General features: G+C 48.2%; 1 protein-coding gene across 3 annotated transcripts in view; it reads right to left on the bottom strand.

The window, feature by feature from the left end:
* Positions 1-10,743, bottom strand: part of rad18 (RAD18 E3 ubiquitin protein ligase) — a 51,503-nt gene extending 40,760 nt beyond the window's left edge. For all 3 annotated transcript variants that reach the window (XR_006085426.1, XR_006085427.1, XM_042339654.1), the window contains exons 1-6: positions 10,663-10,743; positions 9,584-9,665; positions 8,786-8,847; positions 7,151-7,221; positions 2,939-3,276; positions 1,744-1,843 (exon numbers count right to left, since the gene is read on the bottom strand). Coding sequence is in view for 1 of the 3 variants with exons in the window: in XM_042339654.1 (XP_042195588.1) it covers positions 1,744-1,843; positions 2,939-3,276; positions 7,151-7,221; positions 8,786-8,847; positions 9,584-9,665; positions 10,663-10,695 (686 nt within the window). In the remaining 2 variants the exon portion in view is untranslated. The remainder of the gene's footprint in view (positions 1-1,743; positions 1,844-2,938; positions 3,277-7,150; positions 7,222-8,785; positions 8,848-9,583; positions 9,666-10,662) is intronic.
* Between the last annotated feature and the right edge of the window lie 4,390 nt (positions 10,744-15,133).

Here is a 15,133-nt window from a genome sequence, read left to right as displayed (position 1 = left end):
GCGAGTTCAAATAATGGGGAGGGAATGAGCTCCAGATGTGGTGAGCTGTCTGGAGGTTCTTGGCTTGCGTGTTTACTTGTGGCTTCTATGTTATGCATTCTTCTTATTCTTCATTTTTAGTTGTCATGTTTTTGGGAGTGTGTTTTTATTTTTTGCAGTTAGTACAAATCATGGAGTCCAGTAGCTCAGCGTCAGAGCGCTCGCCTCTCTCACGAGAGGACCTGGGTTCGATGCCCGGGCAGGGCCAAACTTTAGGCAAGTTTCCTTCCAGTGCCTTGGGGCGTCCTCCCGACGCGAAAGGCGCTATACAAATGTAATTTTGTTGTTGTGGTTACTGTACACATACCTCTGTTTACTCAACAGTAAGTAGGAACCCGGCTGTTAGTCGCTTGGCAGATCGCTTTTCCGGAGCTTATAATCCCTTCAAAAATAAATTTGGTCACTCAGTCCACGTCTGTTTGTGGGGACGCTGCTGTGCGCAATTGGCTGCCGCGTTTCACCCAAAAAATATCCAGTCAATTCACTTTACAGTGTATCCTGTGAAGCGATTTGAGATGTCTCGGGGACGTGATGAGGCGCTGTATCAAATGCAAGGGTTATTATTATTACTTTCTTTCAACACATGTTTTGAATTCCATAAATTGTTGTATATGTTCCTAGAATCAGTGTAAAACACTTCAAGATTTTCCATCTTTCCTCTTTTGATCCTTTCTGCCTTTTCTTCATTGACTTACTTTGTCCAGATAATTAATATTATTGTCTAATCATAACTCTTGATCACCCACCACACATCGACTTTGATTTAGTAACAGTTAATTCACTTTACAGTATATTCTGTGAAGCGCTTTGAGACGTCTCAAAGACGTGCAAAGGTGCTATGTCAATGCAAGGATTATTATTATTATATCCAGCTAATCACAAGAACATTTGTTAAAAAATCCCTAAACTAATGATGAATGAACCGTTAAAAAAAAAGACACAAAAAGCCTTATTTTGGTTGTGATTTCAGAGACCCAAGGTCCCAGGCTGTTATTTTAAATAATTTTGTTCTGATAAATGATATTTTGTGTAAGTAAATGTTCTTCAGGTAGTAGGGAAATGTGTGGCCCCTTCCACAATGAAACCTCTCTCTGTATAGACGGTTGAACATTCGCTGGTTAAGAAAATGGAACAAAGAACAAAGAGTAAAGCTTGTCCTAGGGTTACGCGTAGAAACAAATGTAGTTTCAGAAACACTCTCTCCTTTGACAGCCACACTCCTCTTTTCTACTTGTTGGCCAGCCGGCTGTCTGATACACACGGAAACCCGTTAAGAGTCTCTTAATGGGATTCTTAATGCTTAAGAGCTTCGGGACCAGACAGAATTCCACATATGCTTGCCACCCACGCATGGAAATTTCCCCGTGTCAGGAATGGAATTCATTCACACTCTCTCCTTGGGAACCATGCACATGCCTAATACTAATGACTAATAATTAATTAAGCGCAAGTTGGGGAGAGCCGAGGCTTGGGGACCCCAAAGTGCACTTTGGAGTACTAGCTAAACCTGCATAGCTTGCCATTGAGAGCACGGCCTGGCTAGCTTCCTTACAGTGAGCCCGTCTAGCGAGGAACACCCTATCTGTTTGGATTTTAGTTTGCTGGGTTAACAGGAGCCAAGTGGAAAGATTCACTGTCCCCAATGACCAGTCTGCCCCTCAAAGTCTTGATGGAATACAGTAGATCAGTTTGTATACACTGTACCTTCGCAAGCTCTCTATCTTGTCTTCTCGTGCTAAACAGTTGTCTAGGTGCCTGTTGATGTTAGCTTCAGAAATGTCAACACTGCAGATTGGACACTGCACTGAAGGAACGAAAAGAGAAAGCACAAGTTAGACACCAACAGCTACAAACGAGCTAAGAGCAAAGACATTTCAATTGTTTGTTTCTGCTGCTTTCTCCCGTTTTCCCTTTCCTCAGATTTTTTGTGGTCAGCCAAGTGTCTGACACACGTGGAAGCCCATCACCGAGCTTACTTACACCCCACCTGGTTTGGAGTCTCCAAACCAAGCTGAGAATTCATTGCATCCCACCTACACGTGGAAATCCCAGAGATAGATTGTTGGAATGGAATCCGCTCTCTCTCGCTGGAGGGACATATCCTGCTTACCTAATTCTGGTATTAGGCGCAGGTTGGCAAGAGCCATGGTTTGGGGGAGTCCAGAGTTTGCGTTGGGGGTAACTGCTGCAGTCTGACTCGCTAACTCACCCTGGCACCCGGTTCCACACACACTGGGCAATAAGACTCGCCACACGTAGCTCACAGTAAAACCACTGATCCTTTCTCAGTGAAAACCCAAGCTGTTAGTATCGGGAACCAACCCTGAGCCTCATTCCAACAGCAGCAGAGATACGACGACGACGACAACAACTTGCATTTGTATAGCGCCCTTCACACATGATACCATCCCGGAGATCACTGTGTTGTGATCAGGAGCGGGAACCCTGTCTGATTTTCCCCTCCCATTGCTCTCTATCCCAAAGCCAATTGTAGCCTTGCCCAGATCAATGAATTCAGCATAGTCTGTGAGAGTCAATCCAGTCCCTTTGCTCATCTGTATAACGACCACATCACCAGTCAATACACTTACTCAATACAAGCTGCAATGTGTAAGGTACAGGGCATTTATGGTTCTTACTCTATATTGACTCATGGTGAACATTTCTCTCCAAATAACATACACGGTATCCTCCTGAATTAGCAGATGGGACCCCTGTTTTAACATCCTGTTTGACGAGCAGCCTCACCAGCAATGTAGGGCTTCCCCCAGCGCTGCAAAAAAGCTTCAGCCAAGATACAAAGTCCCGATAGATACAGTGCCCAAACCCACAACCAACCTTCTCTGACCCAGAAGCAAGAATGTTTCCCATTGAGCCAAATAGCGAGAAATAATCTCACCTTTCGCTGCTAAACTGGACGTAGAAGGTGCCTCTGTGCAGAGGGCGATGCTCTCGCTCGGGAGGGCCGTGTTATCAGATGAAACGCTTGCCGTTCGTGCAGCGATTGCTCTAAGTTTCCCCTGTTGGGGGCCTTTCAGCTGCTTGATGGACGGGGCTAGCGAAGCCTTCGCAAGTTTCGAGGAAGGGCTCCTGGTCAGGAATCTCTCCATGGCTGTGATGGACGGTGCCATGTTAGCATGGCCCCTGGGGCCTCCGGGTGGCTTTTCCGAAGCGGATTTGGGCATCGTCTGGGTTGGTGACGGCGACGGTTCCAAATCACACTCCAACAGCAACTCCCTACGGGAGGAATCCCAGGGAGCACAAACAGACGATCGATTAACCTCACTCACCGCACGTGTGCCGCCCCTCGCGCAACGGGCGGGCGCGTTTTCGCCCACGAAATACACAGTCAATTCACTTTACGGCGTACCCTGTGCAGCGCTTTGAGACGTCTCGAAGACGTGATGAGGCGCTGTGTCAAAATGCAAGGATTATTATTAGTAGTATTGTTATTATCCATTCCTCAGTCTATTCCCCCTCCAGTATTCCTTGTTAAGAGAGCGCTGGCAGACAGCTCGACAGACCACTGGGGCTTACAGTCGATACAAATGTTTATTCATTTGACAAGCGAGCGTGTGGCTTTATGGCCCCAAGCATTACTCTTACAGCCTTCAGGGCACAGTGTTGGGAGTCAAGTCTTTGGGCATCAAATCCTCGGTGCACCACGTACCTCTGCGACCACGGGCAGCTGAATTGCTTTCCGTCCAGATCCTAACCACCGCAGGCAGCTCAAACGTAACCATCTAACCTTAAATTCCGCCTCCCAGATCAGATGCCTTCCGTGGCATGACATTGCCATGTTTCCTGCAGCTTAAGTAGGAGCCATTATGCTCCACAAAGCAATCAATCGACTCTGTGTAGACGTACGTATCCTTCTAATCCTCGATCCTGTTCCAGATCACTTTTTTTTTTGAACAAAACAAAAATCACCCAATTTCTCTCCTGGAATTGGAATCAATGCTTCATAACCATCATCGTCCTCATAATAATAATAATCCTTGCACTTGATACAGCGCCTTCAAGACGTCTCAAAGCGCTTCACCGAATATACTGCAAAGTGAACTGACCGTACATTTTGTGGGCAAAACGTGGCAGCCAATTGCACACAGCAGCGTCCCACAAACAGTCGTGGATTGAGTTTAAATTAAATGCCGTGAGACTACTGGTGGAGCCATTGCAATCACCTTTAAATCATTACTTTAATTAAATATAATTAAATTATATTTCGTCGAAAAATATACAGTCGGTTCACTTTACAGAATGTCCTGTGAAGCGCTTTGGGACGTCTCAAGAACGTGATAAGGCGCTGTATCACCTGCAAAAATTATTATTTATTATTATTAATACAGCATCAACTGTTTAGCAAGATAGTATTAACTGCTGTAGCTGAGTCTCAAGTCATAGTCACCAATTTCACCCAGGAGTGAGGGAGGGAAGAGATAGGGGGGGAGAGAGAGAGAGAGAGAGAGAGATGAAATCCAAATCAGTATTCTGTATTTCTGGATAGTTTATAATACTGTATGTTTCAAGTTAGTTGAGGAAGCAGATTCCTCAGCCAGAAGGAAATAATATAATAATAATCCTCGCTTTTGATATAGCGCATTATCACGTCTTCTCGTCGTCTCAAAACGCTTCACAGAATATAAAGTGAATCGACTGTAATACTGTGCGGGAGAAACGCGACAACTGCGCACATTGATTTCCCCACAAACAGTCGCGGATTGAGTGACCAAATTACTATTATTTTAAAGTAGCAGGAGTCCGATAAGCCTCACGTAGCTTCATCTCATAATCTGAGGTTATACGGCCAGTAATAAACTCTCGATTTCTACTCGACTTCAAACTCTGTGCCCTCATGACTCACAAGTTTTTTTGGACTACTTTAAAGAACAGTGCGTTCGGCTCAGATTGTGGTCTGAACGTGTAAATCTTGGTCTCGTTCATCAAGTCCAAACGACTTGGATGCAGCTGGAAGGAAAGTCGTTGTATATTTATTACATGTCACGTAAGCTCCTTTGCGAAGCTGAACCAAACTTGCTCCTGCCCAGTGGAATTTAAATGGGAACATAATAATAATCCTTCATTTGATACGGCGCCTTATTATGTCTTCGAGACGTCTCAAAGCGCTTCGCAGGATACACTGTGAAGTGAACTGACTGCATATTTTGCGGGCGAAACGCAAAACGTGGCCTTCACGGCGAAAAGAATCCGCCGTAAAGTACGTTTGGACCGAGAAGAGAGAATATTGTTCACTAAAAAATCCCGTTTCAATTCTTTTCTCTCTCCCCCGTTTTCCTGCCGCGAAAACAGCTCCAACGACCGCAACAACAGAGTCCCCGAGAGCCGGGCGTCAGTCCTAACAACAACAACAACAACAACAAGAAGGTACCAGTTATAGAGCTAAGGTTCCTAAAGCATCAGTCGTTCGAGCGATGACATTTACCGGTGAGTCTCGCGAGCGAGCGCCAGCCGGCGGAGGCCATTCGGCCGCGGGTGGGACCCCAGCAAACAGCTGACCCCGCCGCGCCGATCGTCTGCGCACTTTGTGGCGAGGATCCCTGGATGGTGATCAAAAGCAGGACCCCCGACTATCTTCACCGCCCCCACCCCTCCCCCCCACCCCCACCACTCCCCCCATAACCTTGGGTCCCGGAGCCAGACTGTAGCGCCCGCTTTGTGACGGCGGTGATGAGGTTCTCCAGCGCTGCGCGGGGACCAGGAATAGGAGCCGCCATGTAACTCGTCTGAACGGCTCTGACGACAAACTGGGCAGAGGCTCTGAGCCTACGGGTGGGGGTGGGTGGGGGTGGGGTGGGCGGCGGTGGGGTGGGTGGGGTGGGTTGGGGGGGGGGTGGGGGTGGGGGGGGGGTTGCTTGACCCTGAACCGGGTCACACCCAGAAGCAACGCGTGTTCCTGCCCTCTTTTTTTTTTTTTTTAACGCGTGCGACGTTTGCCGCTGTTTGAAAACCTGATCGACAACAGCAACAATAACGCCGCGTCGTCGAGACGTCTCAAAGCGCTTCGCAGGGGACACCCCGTCAGGTGTGGTGACTGTGCGCTTTGTGGGCGAATCGCGGCAGCGGCAGCGGCAGCGGCAGCGACGTCCCCACAAACCCGCGCGGCTGCAGCTCAACCCCCACCTCCTCTCACTGCCGACACGGGGGCCCGGAGGGGCCTCGGAGCCACTCTGCCTCGAGCTCAGCCCCGGGGCCGCCTTCCTGACAGCGAGACCGGCACCGGGAGGACTGGTACACCCTGGAGGACTGGCACTGGAGGACTGGTACACCCTGGAGGACTGGCACTGGAGGACTGGTACACCCTGGAGGACTGGTACACCCTGGAGGACTGGCACTGGAGGACTGGTACACCCTGGAGGACTGGCACTGGAGGACTGGCACTGGAGGACTGGTACACCCTGGAGGACTGGCACTGGAGGACTGGCGCTGGAGGACTGGCGCAGGTTTTGCCACTCGGGGGTTCTGCGGCTTCAGCGCAAACCGCGCAACAAAATAAACTAAAACAACAACAACAACAACGACAACACCACCACCACCAATAATTCGGTCACTTCACCCCACGGCGGTTTGTGGGGCCGTCGCCGCGAGCAGTCGGCTGCACTCGCACAGTCACTACACTTCCAACGGCGCGACCCCGTGAAGCGCTTCGTGACGTTTCGCGAAGACGTGTAGTGAGGCACCGGGTCAGAGACCTCTCGGCTATTAATTATTATTGTTATTCATTGTTATTTATTACTAATTATTGTTATTTATTATCATTTATTGTCATTTATTGTTGATCATTAGGATTTATTGTTAACCATTGTGATTTCTTCTTATTTTGGGGATTAATTATGACCACTTATTATTTATATTGTTAATTACTTCGCTTATCCGTCGCCGGCGTCGCCGCTCATTGTCACTGTCGTGGGACTGCGGTTTTTTTTTTGTTGATTATTAATTACGAATCAGTGAATGATTCTTCTTAGTATCGTTGTTGTGATACATCGACCGCAGCGATGAAATCCCGACCCTGCGGAAAGGACGACCCCGACTTATAACGGTCCGCGGGGCCTCCCACCCGCCGACTCCGCCCGACAGAAGGTGTTCGTACCTCACAGAACGAAAGCACTTCACCAACTCGTCCAAGAGTCTGTTATTCCTCAGCTCAGGCTCCGTGACTGTCTGTGAGGAACGAGGATGAGAAATATATTTACATATATATGTATATATATATATATCAATATTGACCACCAGCTGATGGCTGGAAGCTGCTATTCCCCGGCGTGAAAATCCCCGGCCGACTCCACAGCCGATTTGCCCCTCGTTCCCTCCGCCCCACCATCGGTGGCTTTGCCTTCAGCCCCTACGCCCCGAAACTCTGGAGCTCTCTACCCTCAATCCCTCCGCCTCGCACCCCCCGCACCTTCCTCCCTCCTCACCTTCAAATTTCACCTAAAGACCTTCCTTTTTGACCCCCTCCCACCCACCCACCCACTCCCCCCCCCCCCCCCACTCCCGACACCGTCCCGAGCTCCGGGACACTAACCCGCGCGAAGGGGCGCTGCGCAAATGCAAGTTGTCGTCGTCGTCGAGAGCGCAATATTTCGGTAACAGCACAAATGTCTTTTCCTCTCCTCCCCCCAACCCCCTCCTACACCCATCACCATTCCCTCATCATTCTGGCTTCCCCCCTCCCCCAAACCCACCACCCCTCGACCCAGTCACACACACACTCTCTCTCTCTTTCTCTCTCTCTCTCAAATGAGACGCAGAGTAGAAAATGTCCAGCAACAGGAAGGGCCATCTGCTGGGCTGCTCTCTGGCATCTTCTGGTGGACAGACAGGACAACAGCAGCGATAATACTACTACTAATAATAATAATAATCCTCACATTTGATACGGCGCCTTATCACGTCTTAAAAGTGAATTGACCGGATATTTTGTGGGCGAAACGCGGCAGCCAATTGCGCACGGCAGCGTCCCGGCAAACAGCCGTGGGTTGAGTGACCAAATTATTGGGTATTTGGGGTTCAGCGGCGATTTCCTCTATTTTGCCCCAAATTACTGTAGAGTCTCAAAAAAGGAAGATAAGGATCTTTCGGGGGCAATTTTTTATTATTTTTTTTAATCGATTTGCACCACAGGACAAGGTGTGAAACACAACCGAGAAGCCCCAGAAATATGTTTCCAATAAAGATGTTCAGTTGTAGTTTTATGAGGTGATTCACTGGAGCGAGTGAAAACCTTTGACAGAACTGGTGGAAATCCATCGAGTTTGGCAGCAGTTTTGTTTTGGCAAATGAAATCCGTTCATTTTATCTTCAAGATTGCCTTGGAATATTATGTCCTCTTAGTTCAATTCTTCACGGATTTCATATTAAAAACGAGAGGTGTAAGAAATCGATCTAAAATATGAGGGGAAGTCAAACACCAACTGCAAATAGGGACGTACAAACCAGTTTCGAAAGTGACATTTAGATTGAAATAACAGAGGCCACAAATTATGTTGTCGGTTATTAAACAAAAAAAGAATGAGAGGGTTATAAAACATTCTCTTTGTTTCGCCCACAAAATCCACAGTTTACACTATATTCTGAGACGCATCAACGACGTGATAAGGCGCCATATCAAATGCAAGGATTATTATTATGACGATGAAACGTCTCCGGCTTATTATTTTATGGAGAAGGTTCCCGGGTAGTTGGGAACTTGCTGCTTCGAGACAGAGGGAATCATTTTACTCACCGCACAGCAGATTGGACACTGAGTTTTATAAGACAGGAATTTCCGTACGCAAAGCGAACAATCTAGAGAGAGGGAGAGAGAGAGAGAGAGAGAAGGCCAAGATTAAGGAATGTGGCAGATTTATTGTTTTATCATCCTTCGGGCTTGTCAGCAGTGAATTATGTAACTCAATCCTCAATGTCCTTAAAGGCCCCTTCCGTCCTCAGAAACCCGTGGCCTGAAAAAAAATAGGAATCCAGCAACAACAACTTGCATTTATATAGTGCCCCTCTTGTAGGATAGCGTCCCAGAGCGCTTCAACTCAGGAATGGCAGCCGCGGGCGGGAAATAGAATTACTATTGACGATAATAATAATCCCGGCATTTGATACGGCGCCTTATCACGTCTTCGAGACGTCTCAAAGCGCTCCACAGGATACACTGTAAAGTGAATTGACTGCACTCCCCGCGCCTCTGTTTGCTCAGCAGTAAGTAGAAACCCGGTTGTTAGTCGATTGGCGGATAATAATCCCTTCAAATAATAATAATAATTTGTTCACTCGATCCACGACTGTTTGTGGGACACTGACTGCTGTGAGAGTTTCGCCCACAAAATACAGTCAATTCACTTTACAGTGTATCCTGCGAAGCGCTTTGAGACGTCTCGAAGACGTGATGAGGCTCTGTGTCAAATGCGAGGATTATTATTATTATTAGTATTATTATTAGTAGTAGTAGTAGTAGTATATCACACTCGGGGCTGCATTAGCACCGTGTCTGATAAACAGCACTGTATGAAACGGCTCCAGAGACACTCACAGTTATGCGAACACTGAGGGATGATCATGGCAATGTCGAAGTACTCGAAGCAGATGCCGCAACGCAGGAGGTCGTCGACGGGCTGGAAGCACAACACAAAGAAGGACTGTAAAGAACCCAGTTCCTGTGCTTTCACTTAAGTAACGTGGGTGCGGGTGAATGCTCGGGAGCAAACCAGATGGGTCTCCATTGTCAGATAACCTGACATCGCTTTGTTGTGCCGGGACACTGGGAGAGAAAGTCCCTTCTCCCGTGTCCAATACAGTAGGATAAGGGGATATTCACCCACACGGGCAGAGGGGCCTCGGGGTTTAATGTCTCAACCGAAGGACGGGACCTCTGACGGCGCAGCGCTCCCCCCAGCGCTGCCCTGGAGGGTCGGCCCTGGTAACCCGGACGCGTTGAGACCGTGGGACAAGAATGTGTTTTCTTTTTTGTTTCCAAAAGAAAATGCGGATTTATTTCCCGCAGTTCGAATATTTACAAATAGGTAATCGGGGTCTGACCCCCACTGCTGAATGTTTACAAACACTCCGTCAGTTACAAAGCTGTTTATAGTGTTTATAGTAGGATCTTCAGGGCTGTAAAGCTGCTGTTTCCCACCCTACCCGGGGGGAGCACATCAGCACATCAATGTCTCCCCCCCCACACCCCCACCCACCCCCCACACCCACACACACCCCCACCCCCACACACACCCACCCCCACCCCCACACACCCCCACCCCACATACACACACACACCCACACCCCACACACACACACACCCCCACCCCCCACCCACCCACCCCCACCCCCACCCCCCCCCCCCACCCCCCCACACACACCCCCACCCCCCCCCACCCCCACCCCCCCCCCCCCCACACACACCCCCACCCCCCCCACACACACCCCCACCCCCCCCACACACACCCCCACCCCCCGCCACACACACCGCCCCCCCTCTTAGGTCTAACCACGAAGTCTAGGTGTGTGTCTCCCCCCCTCTCCCCCCGGGGTCTCCCCCCCCTCTCCCCCCGGGGTCTCCCCCCCTCCGGGGGGTCACTGCGCGTCACTGAACCGCTACAACGTATCGTTTACCTTCAACAATCGCCGCGTCTCAAACTGATACATTGTAACAAAAAAACCGCTCAGCGCTTCCGGTCACTACAGCGTCGCTCCCGCACTGACGTCACCGCGAGAGAGTGAGTGACAGGAGAGAGAGAGAGAGAGTGAGTGATGGAGAGAGAGAGAGAGAGAGTGATGGAGGGAGAGGGACAGAGAGATAGAGGAGCCTCAGACACACAGAGAGAGAGAGTGAGAGACAGAGAGTGATAGAGAGTGAGTGAGAGACAGAGAGTGATAGAGAGTGAGAGACAGAGAGTGATAGAGAGAGAGTGAGTGAGAGACAGAGAGTGATAGAGAGATAGAGAGTGAGAGACAGAGAGAGATAGAGAGTGAGTGAGTGAGAGACAGAGAGTGAGAGACAGAGAGTGATAGAGAGATAGAGTGAGAGACAGAGGGAGGAGGAGCCTAGAGAGAGAGAGAGGGGAGTGGGTGTGCGTGTGTGTGTGGGTGTGTGTGTGGGTGTGTGTGTGGGTGTGTGTGCGTGTGGGTGTGGGTGTGTGGGTGTGGGTGTGTGTGTGTGTGTGTGTGTGTGAGTGTGGGTGTGTGGGTGTGGGTGTGTGGGTGTGCGTGTGGGTGTGGGTGTGTGGGTGTGTGTGCGTGTGGGTGTGTGGGTGTGGGTGTGTGGGTGTGCGTGTGGGTGTGGGTGTGTGTGTGGGTGTGTGTGCGTGTGGGGGTGTGGGTGTGGGTGTGCGCGTGTGTGTGTGTGTGAGTGTGGGTGTGTGGGTGTGCGTGTGGGTGTGGGTGTGGGTGTGTGTGCGTGTGGGTGTGTGGGTGTGGGTGTGTGTGTGCGTGTGGGTGTGTGTGCGCGTGTGGGTGCGTGTGGGTGTGTGTGTGTGGGTCTGTGTGTGTGTGTGGGTGTGTGTGCGTGTGTGTGTGAGTGTGGGTGTGTGGGTGTGGGTCTGTGTGTGGGTGTGTGTCCCCCTCCGGCCCCACATGTTACCGGTCGGTGGCTTTTTATGCTGAAATAAATTCCAAACGGTTTCGGTTCACTCCGCGTCAGAGGCCGTGCGTTGTGTGAGGCCCGAAAGCGCTCACCGCGTCGCCGAGACCGGACATCGGCCGAAACCCGTCGAGCGACAACCAGCACTCCCGCACCCGTCAAAGCTCCGCACCGTTACGTCTCAAATCTGCTTAACCCGTCGGGGAAGTCGAAACCCCCCCCTCCCTCGCCCCCCCACCCTCCCCCCCTACAACTTCCCCAGGCCTTTTCGATCGGCAATTCGCTCGTGTGTCCGCGCGCGTTTATTTCCGGCCATCGCGTTGCCGTCGGACTCTCCTTCCGATCGAATACGGAGCGACGCGATTGCTGGGCTCGCGGAGCCCATCGCGTTTACCGGCAGCCTCGGCAAATAGTCCCCCAACGGTCGGCCGGCACTTAACCTTTAGCGTTTGGGCGCCGCGGGTCCTTATTGTGCACTGAAACTCAACGGGACAACACCTCCCCTGATGCTCTTCCGTGCACGTTGGGTCCTGACCCACTGCCGGCGCTCTCCCGGGAGCTAAGATAATCTCGGCTGATACTCTACCCGGGAATTTGGCTCTCCCCGGATCGGGTCCGGATTCCTCACAATTTTACAATGGTGGGAAGATAAAACGAGGCATAAATCATAGCTCTCGATTTAGGGAGAGATCCTGTACTTCTGCAGCAGATTCGAGCCTCGGCTCCCAAATCCTGAATAAAATGATCAATGCCACATGTTAATTCATCCCACCCGCATTCCCTGTTATTTCCAGGGATGATAAATAGTTGTTTGTCGATTGGCGGATCGCTTTGCTCCGGGGGTAATAATAATTCCTTCACCAAAAAAAAATTGGGTCACTCAATCAGCTACTGTTTGTGGGAGACTGTTGCGTGCAATCGGCTGTTGTGTTTCACCCACAAAATAATAATAATAATAATATTATTATAATAATAATCCTTGCATTTGATATAACACTTTTTCACATCTTCGAGACGTCTCAAAGCGCTTCACAGGATAGACTGTAATGAGAATTGACTGTATATTTGTGGACGAAACCCGGCAGCCAATTGCGCACAGCAGCGTCCCCACAAACAGCCGTGGATTGAAAATGACCGATTTTATTATTGTTTTATTTTCTCGAGGGATTATTATCAGGTGTGTGGAGTAAGGAAACTCGCCCAACGTTTCGCGCTGTCCTGCCCGGGAATCGAACCCGGGTCCTCTCGCTCCAGGACTCCCAAGTCCTGTCAATCCACTTCACAGTCTATTCTGTGAAGGGCTTTGAGATTTCTCGGAGACTTATCAAGGTATCAAACGCGAGGATTATTTGTATTACTTTCCTTCAACACATGTTTCCAATTCAAAAAATTGTTGCATACGTTCCCAGAATCAATGCAAAACACGTCAGGTTTTTCCATCTTTCCTCTTTGGATCCTTTCTGCCTCGTCTTCCTTTGTCTAGAATATTATTATTATTATTATTATTATTTTCTAATCTTGACCGTCCACCACACATCGACCTTGACCGTGTCCTCTAGTCCCGAAATATTTTATGAACAGGGGTATAATTTCCAAGATTATACCTCACGTCTTTTGAAAAATGGGGGTAACATTTGTACCTCAGTCCTCGGGATCTTTTGGAATAACAAGGAGATCTCTTTCCGCAAACGGCTGGTCAATTACAATAAAATATTTCGGGACGAGAGGACAGAGTCAAAGTCGATGTGCGGTGGGTGATCAAGATTAGAAAATAATGATAACTTATGGATAAATACTCTTTAGAAATATCAATCGGGGCCTCAACTATTTCTTCTTGTATTTCCTCGCGTAGCTGAGGACGTCTCTTGTCTGAATGCTTTGTAAACACTCAATCCATTAAACTTTCTTCATAGGATGTACGCAACATGCAACAAAGAAGTCTGAGCTAAAACATCTGCATCCGGAATTTGACCCCAGACTTCATTTGTGAAGACTGATGTGAAAGATTTATTTAAGACGTCTGCCTGCGGTTTAATTTTCTGTATCACTTCTTAAGCTTCGCCCACAAAACAGTCAATTCACTTTACAGCAAATCCTGCGAAGCGCTTCGAGGCGTCTCGAAGACGTGATGAGGCCCTATAGCAAATGCAAGGATTATTATTATTATTTTTATTATTATGATTAAACCCACTCTCTTAAAAGACCCCCATTTGCTTTTCACCACAATCTCTACTGTTGGAAGAGCGAAAGATAACTGGTAGGATCCTATTTTTCTAACTGCCTCCAATTTCTAATCTGCTTCGCACTTCACCTTCCCAGTTACTGATTAACAATTGCCCGTCCATCCCTCTGCTTAGTGAGATAATGCCTCTGATCCGGAGTTCGGAAAGAACTAATTGCGGTCTCTCAATCAATTCTGTTGTCCTCGAGGGAAGCCAGTCAGGGTATCAAATGTGATTGATGTCCTTTTGTTAAGATATACAGTTTGTGAATTTTAATGAGTCCGGTTCCTGACAGTATTCACGGCTACAGAAAGGTTGGCCATAGCGTTGCCACTAAATTCTGTTGCTTAACTTTGTTCGCATCAGATTGGAGGGTGGTTTTCAGACACGTAGTTCTTAGGAAACCTTAAGACAGTTTGCTGGAGGTAAAAGTGTCTGCAGGAACATTTCAATGTCCTTCCGGTCTCACATTCATAATGTGGTCTCACCGGTGATCTATCCAAGATTAGGATAATTTCTTTCAACTTACAGTCAATATCTTTTAAGATGTAAGATAGTATTTATTAACGTTGTTGACAACATTGCAGCGAGCGAGCGATAATCACAACCAACATCTTTGCCCACGTTTGCTTCTGTGCAACCGCTGTACTTCAGACCTTTGATCTTCTGTTCAACAGGAAATTTGTTTTTTTTAAAAAGATTAGTTAATTAGAGAGGAAGACACGAGAGCATTTAGTCATCATATTTTAATATGGGGAATTTGAGTAGATTGCTTTGTTCAGGAGCTACACATATAAAGTGTGTCCACCAACAATTCTGAGATTAGAAAAAATATGGAGTGACGACTAGTCTGTGAGTGAAGGGGGTAAATTCAGAACAAATCTGCAGAAACACTACTTCGGTGAACCAGTAGTAAACTTAGTTATTAATTACTATTTATTAAGCTTTGAGACATCTCGAAGACATGATAAGACGCTATATCAAATGCAAAGATTATTATTATTTTTATTATTATGGAACAGGCTCTCTTGGGCCACAGTGGAAGCAGAAAATGTCATTTATCTCAAGAATAAATTAGACAGATTCCTGCTAGAAAATAATATCTGGAGATACGCGATACACTGTAGTTTGGGACACAACATGTCAAACGACTGCCAGGATGGTGGAAAGCGAACTAGATGGACCTTGATCTTCTTTCACCAGCAAATGCTTATGTTCTTATCTTATATCTTGAAATAAGTGTTTGTTATATAAGTATATCTTGAAATAACTACAATTAATG

This window comes from Callorhinchus milii, unplaced genomic scaffold (assembly GCF_018977255.1).
Source record: "Callorhinchus milii isolate IMCB2004 unplaced genomic scaffold, IMCB_Cmil_1.0 Scaffold12, whole genome shotgun sequence".
NCBI classification, from domain to species: Eukaryota; Metazoa; Chordata; class Chondrichthyes; order Chimaeriformes; family Callorhinchidae; genus Callorhinchus; species Callorhinchus milii.
Note: the sequence above shows the minus strand (reverse complement) of the source record. Positions and strands in the feature narration are given on the sequence as shown.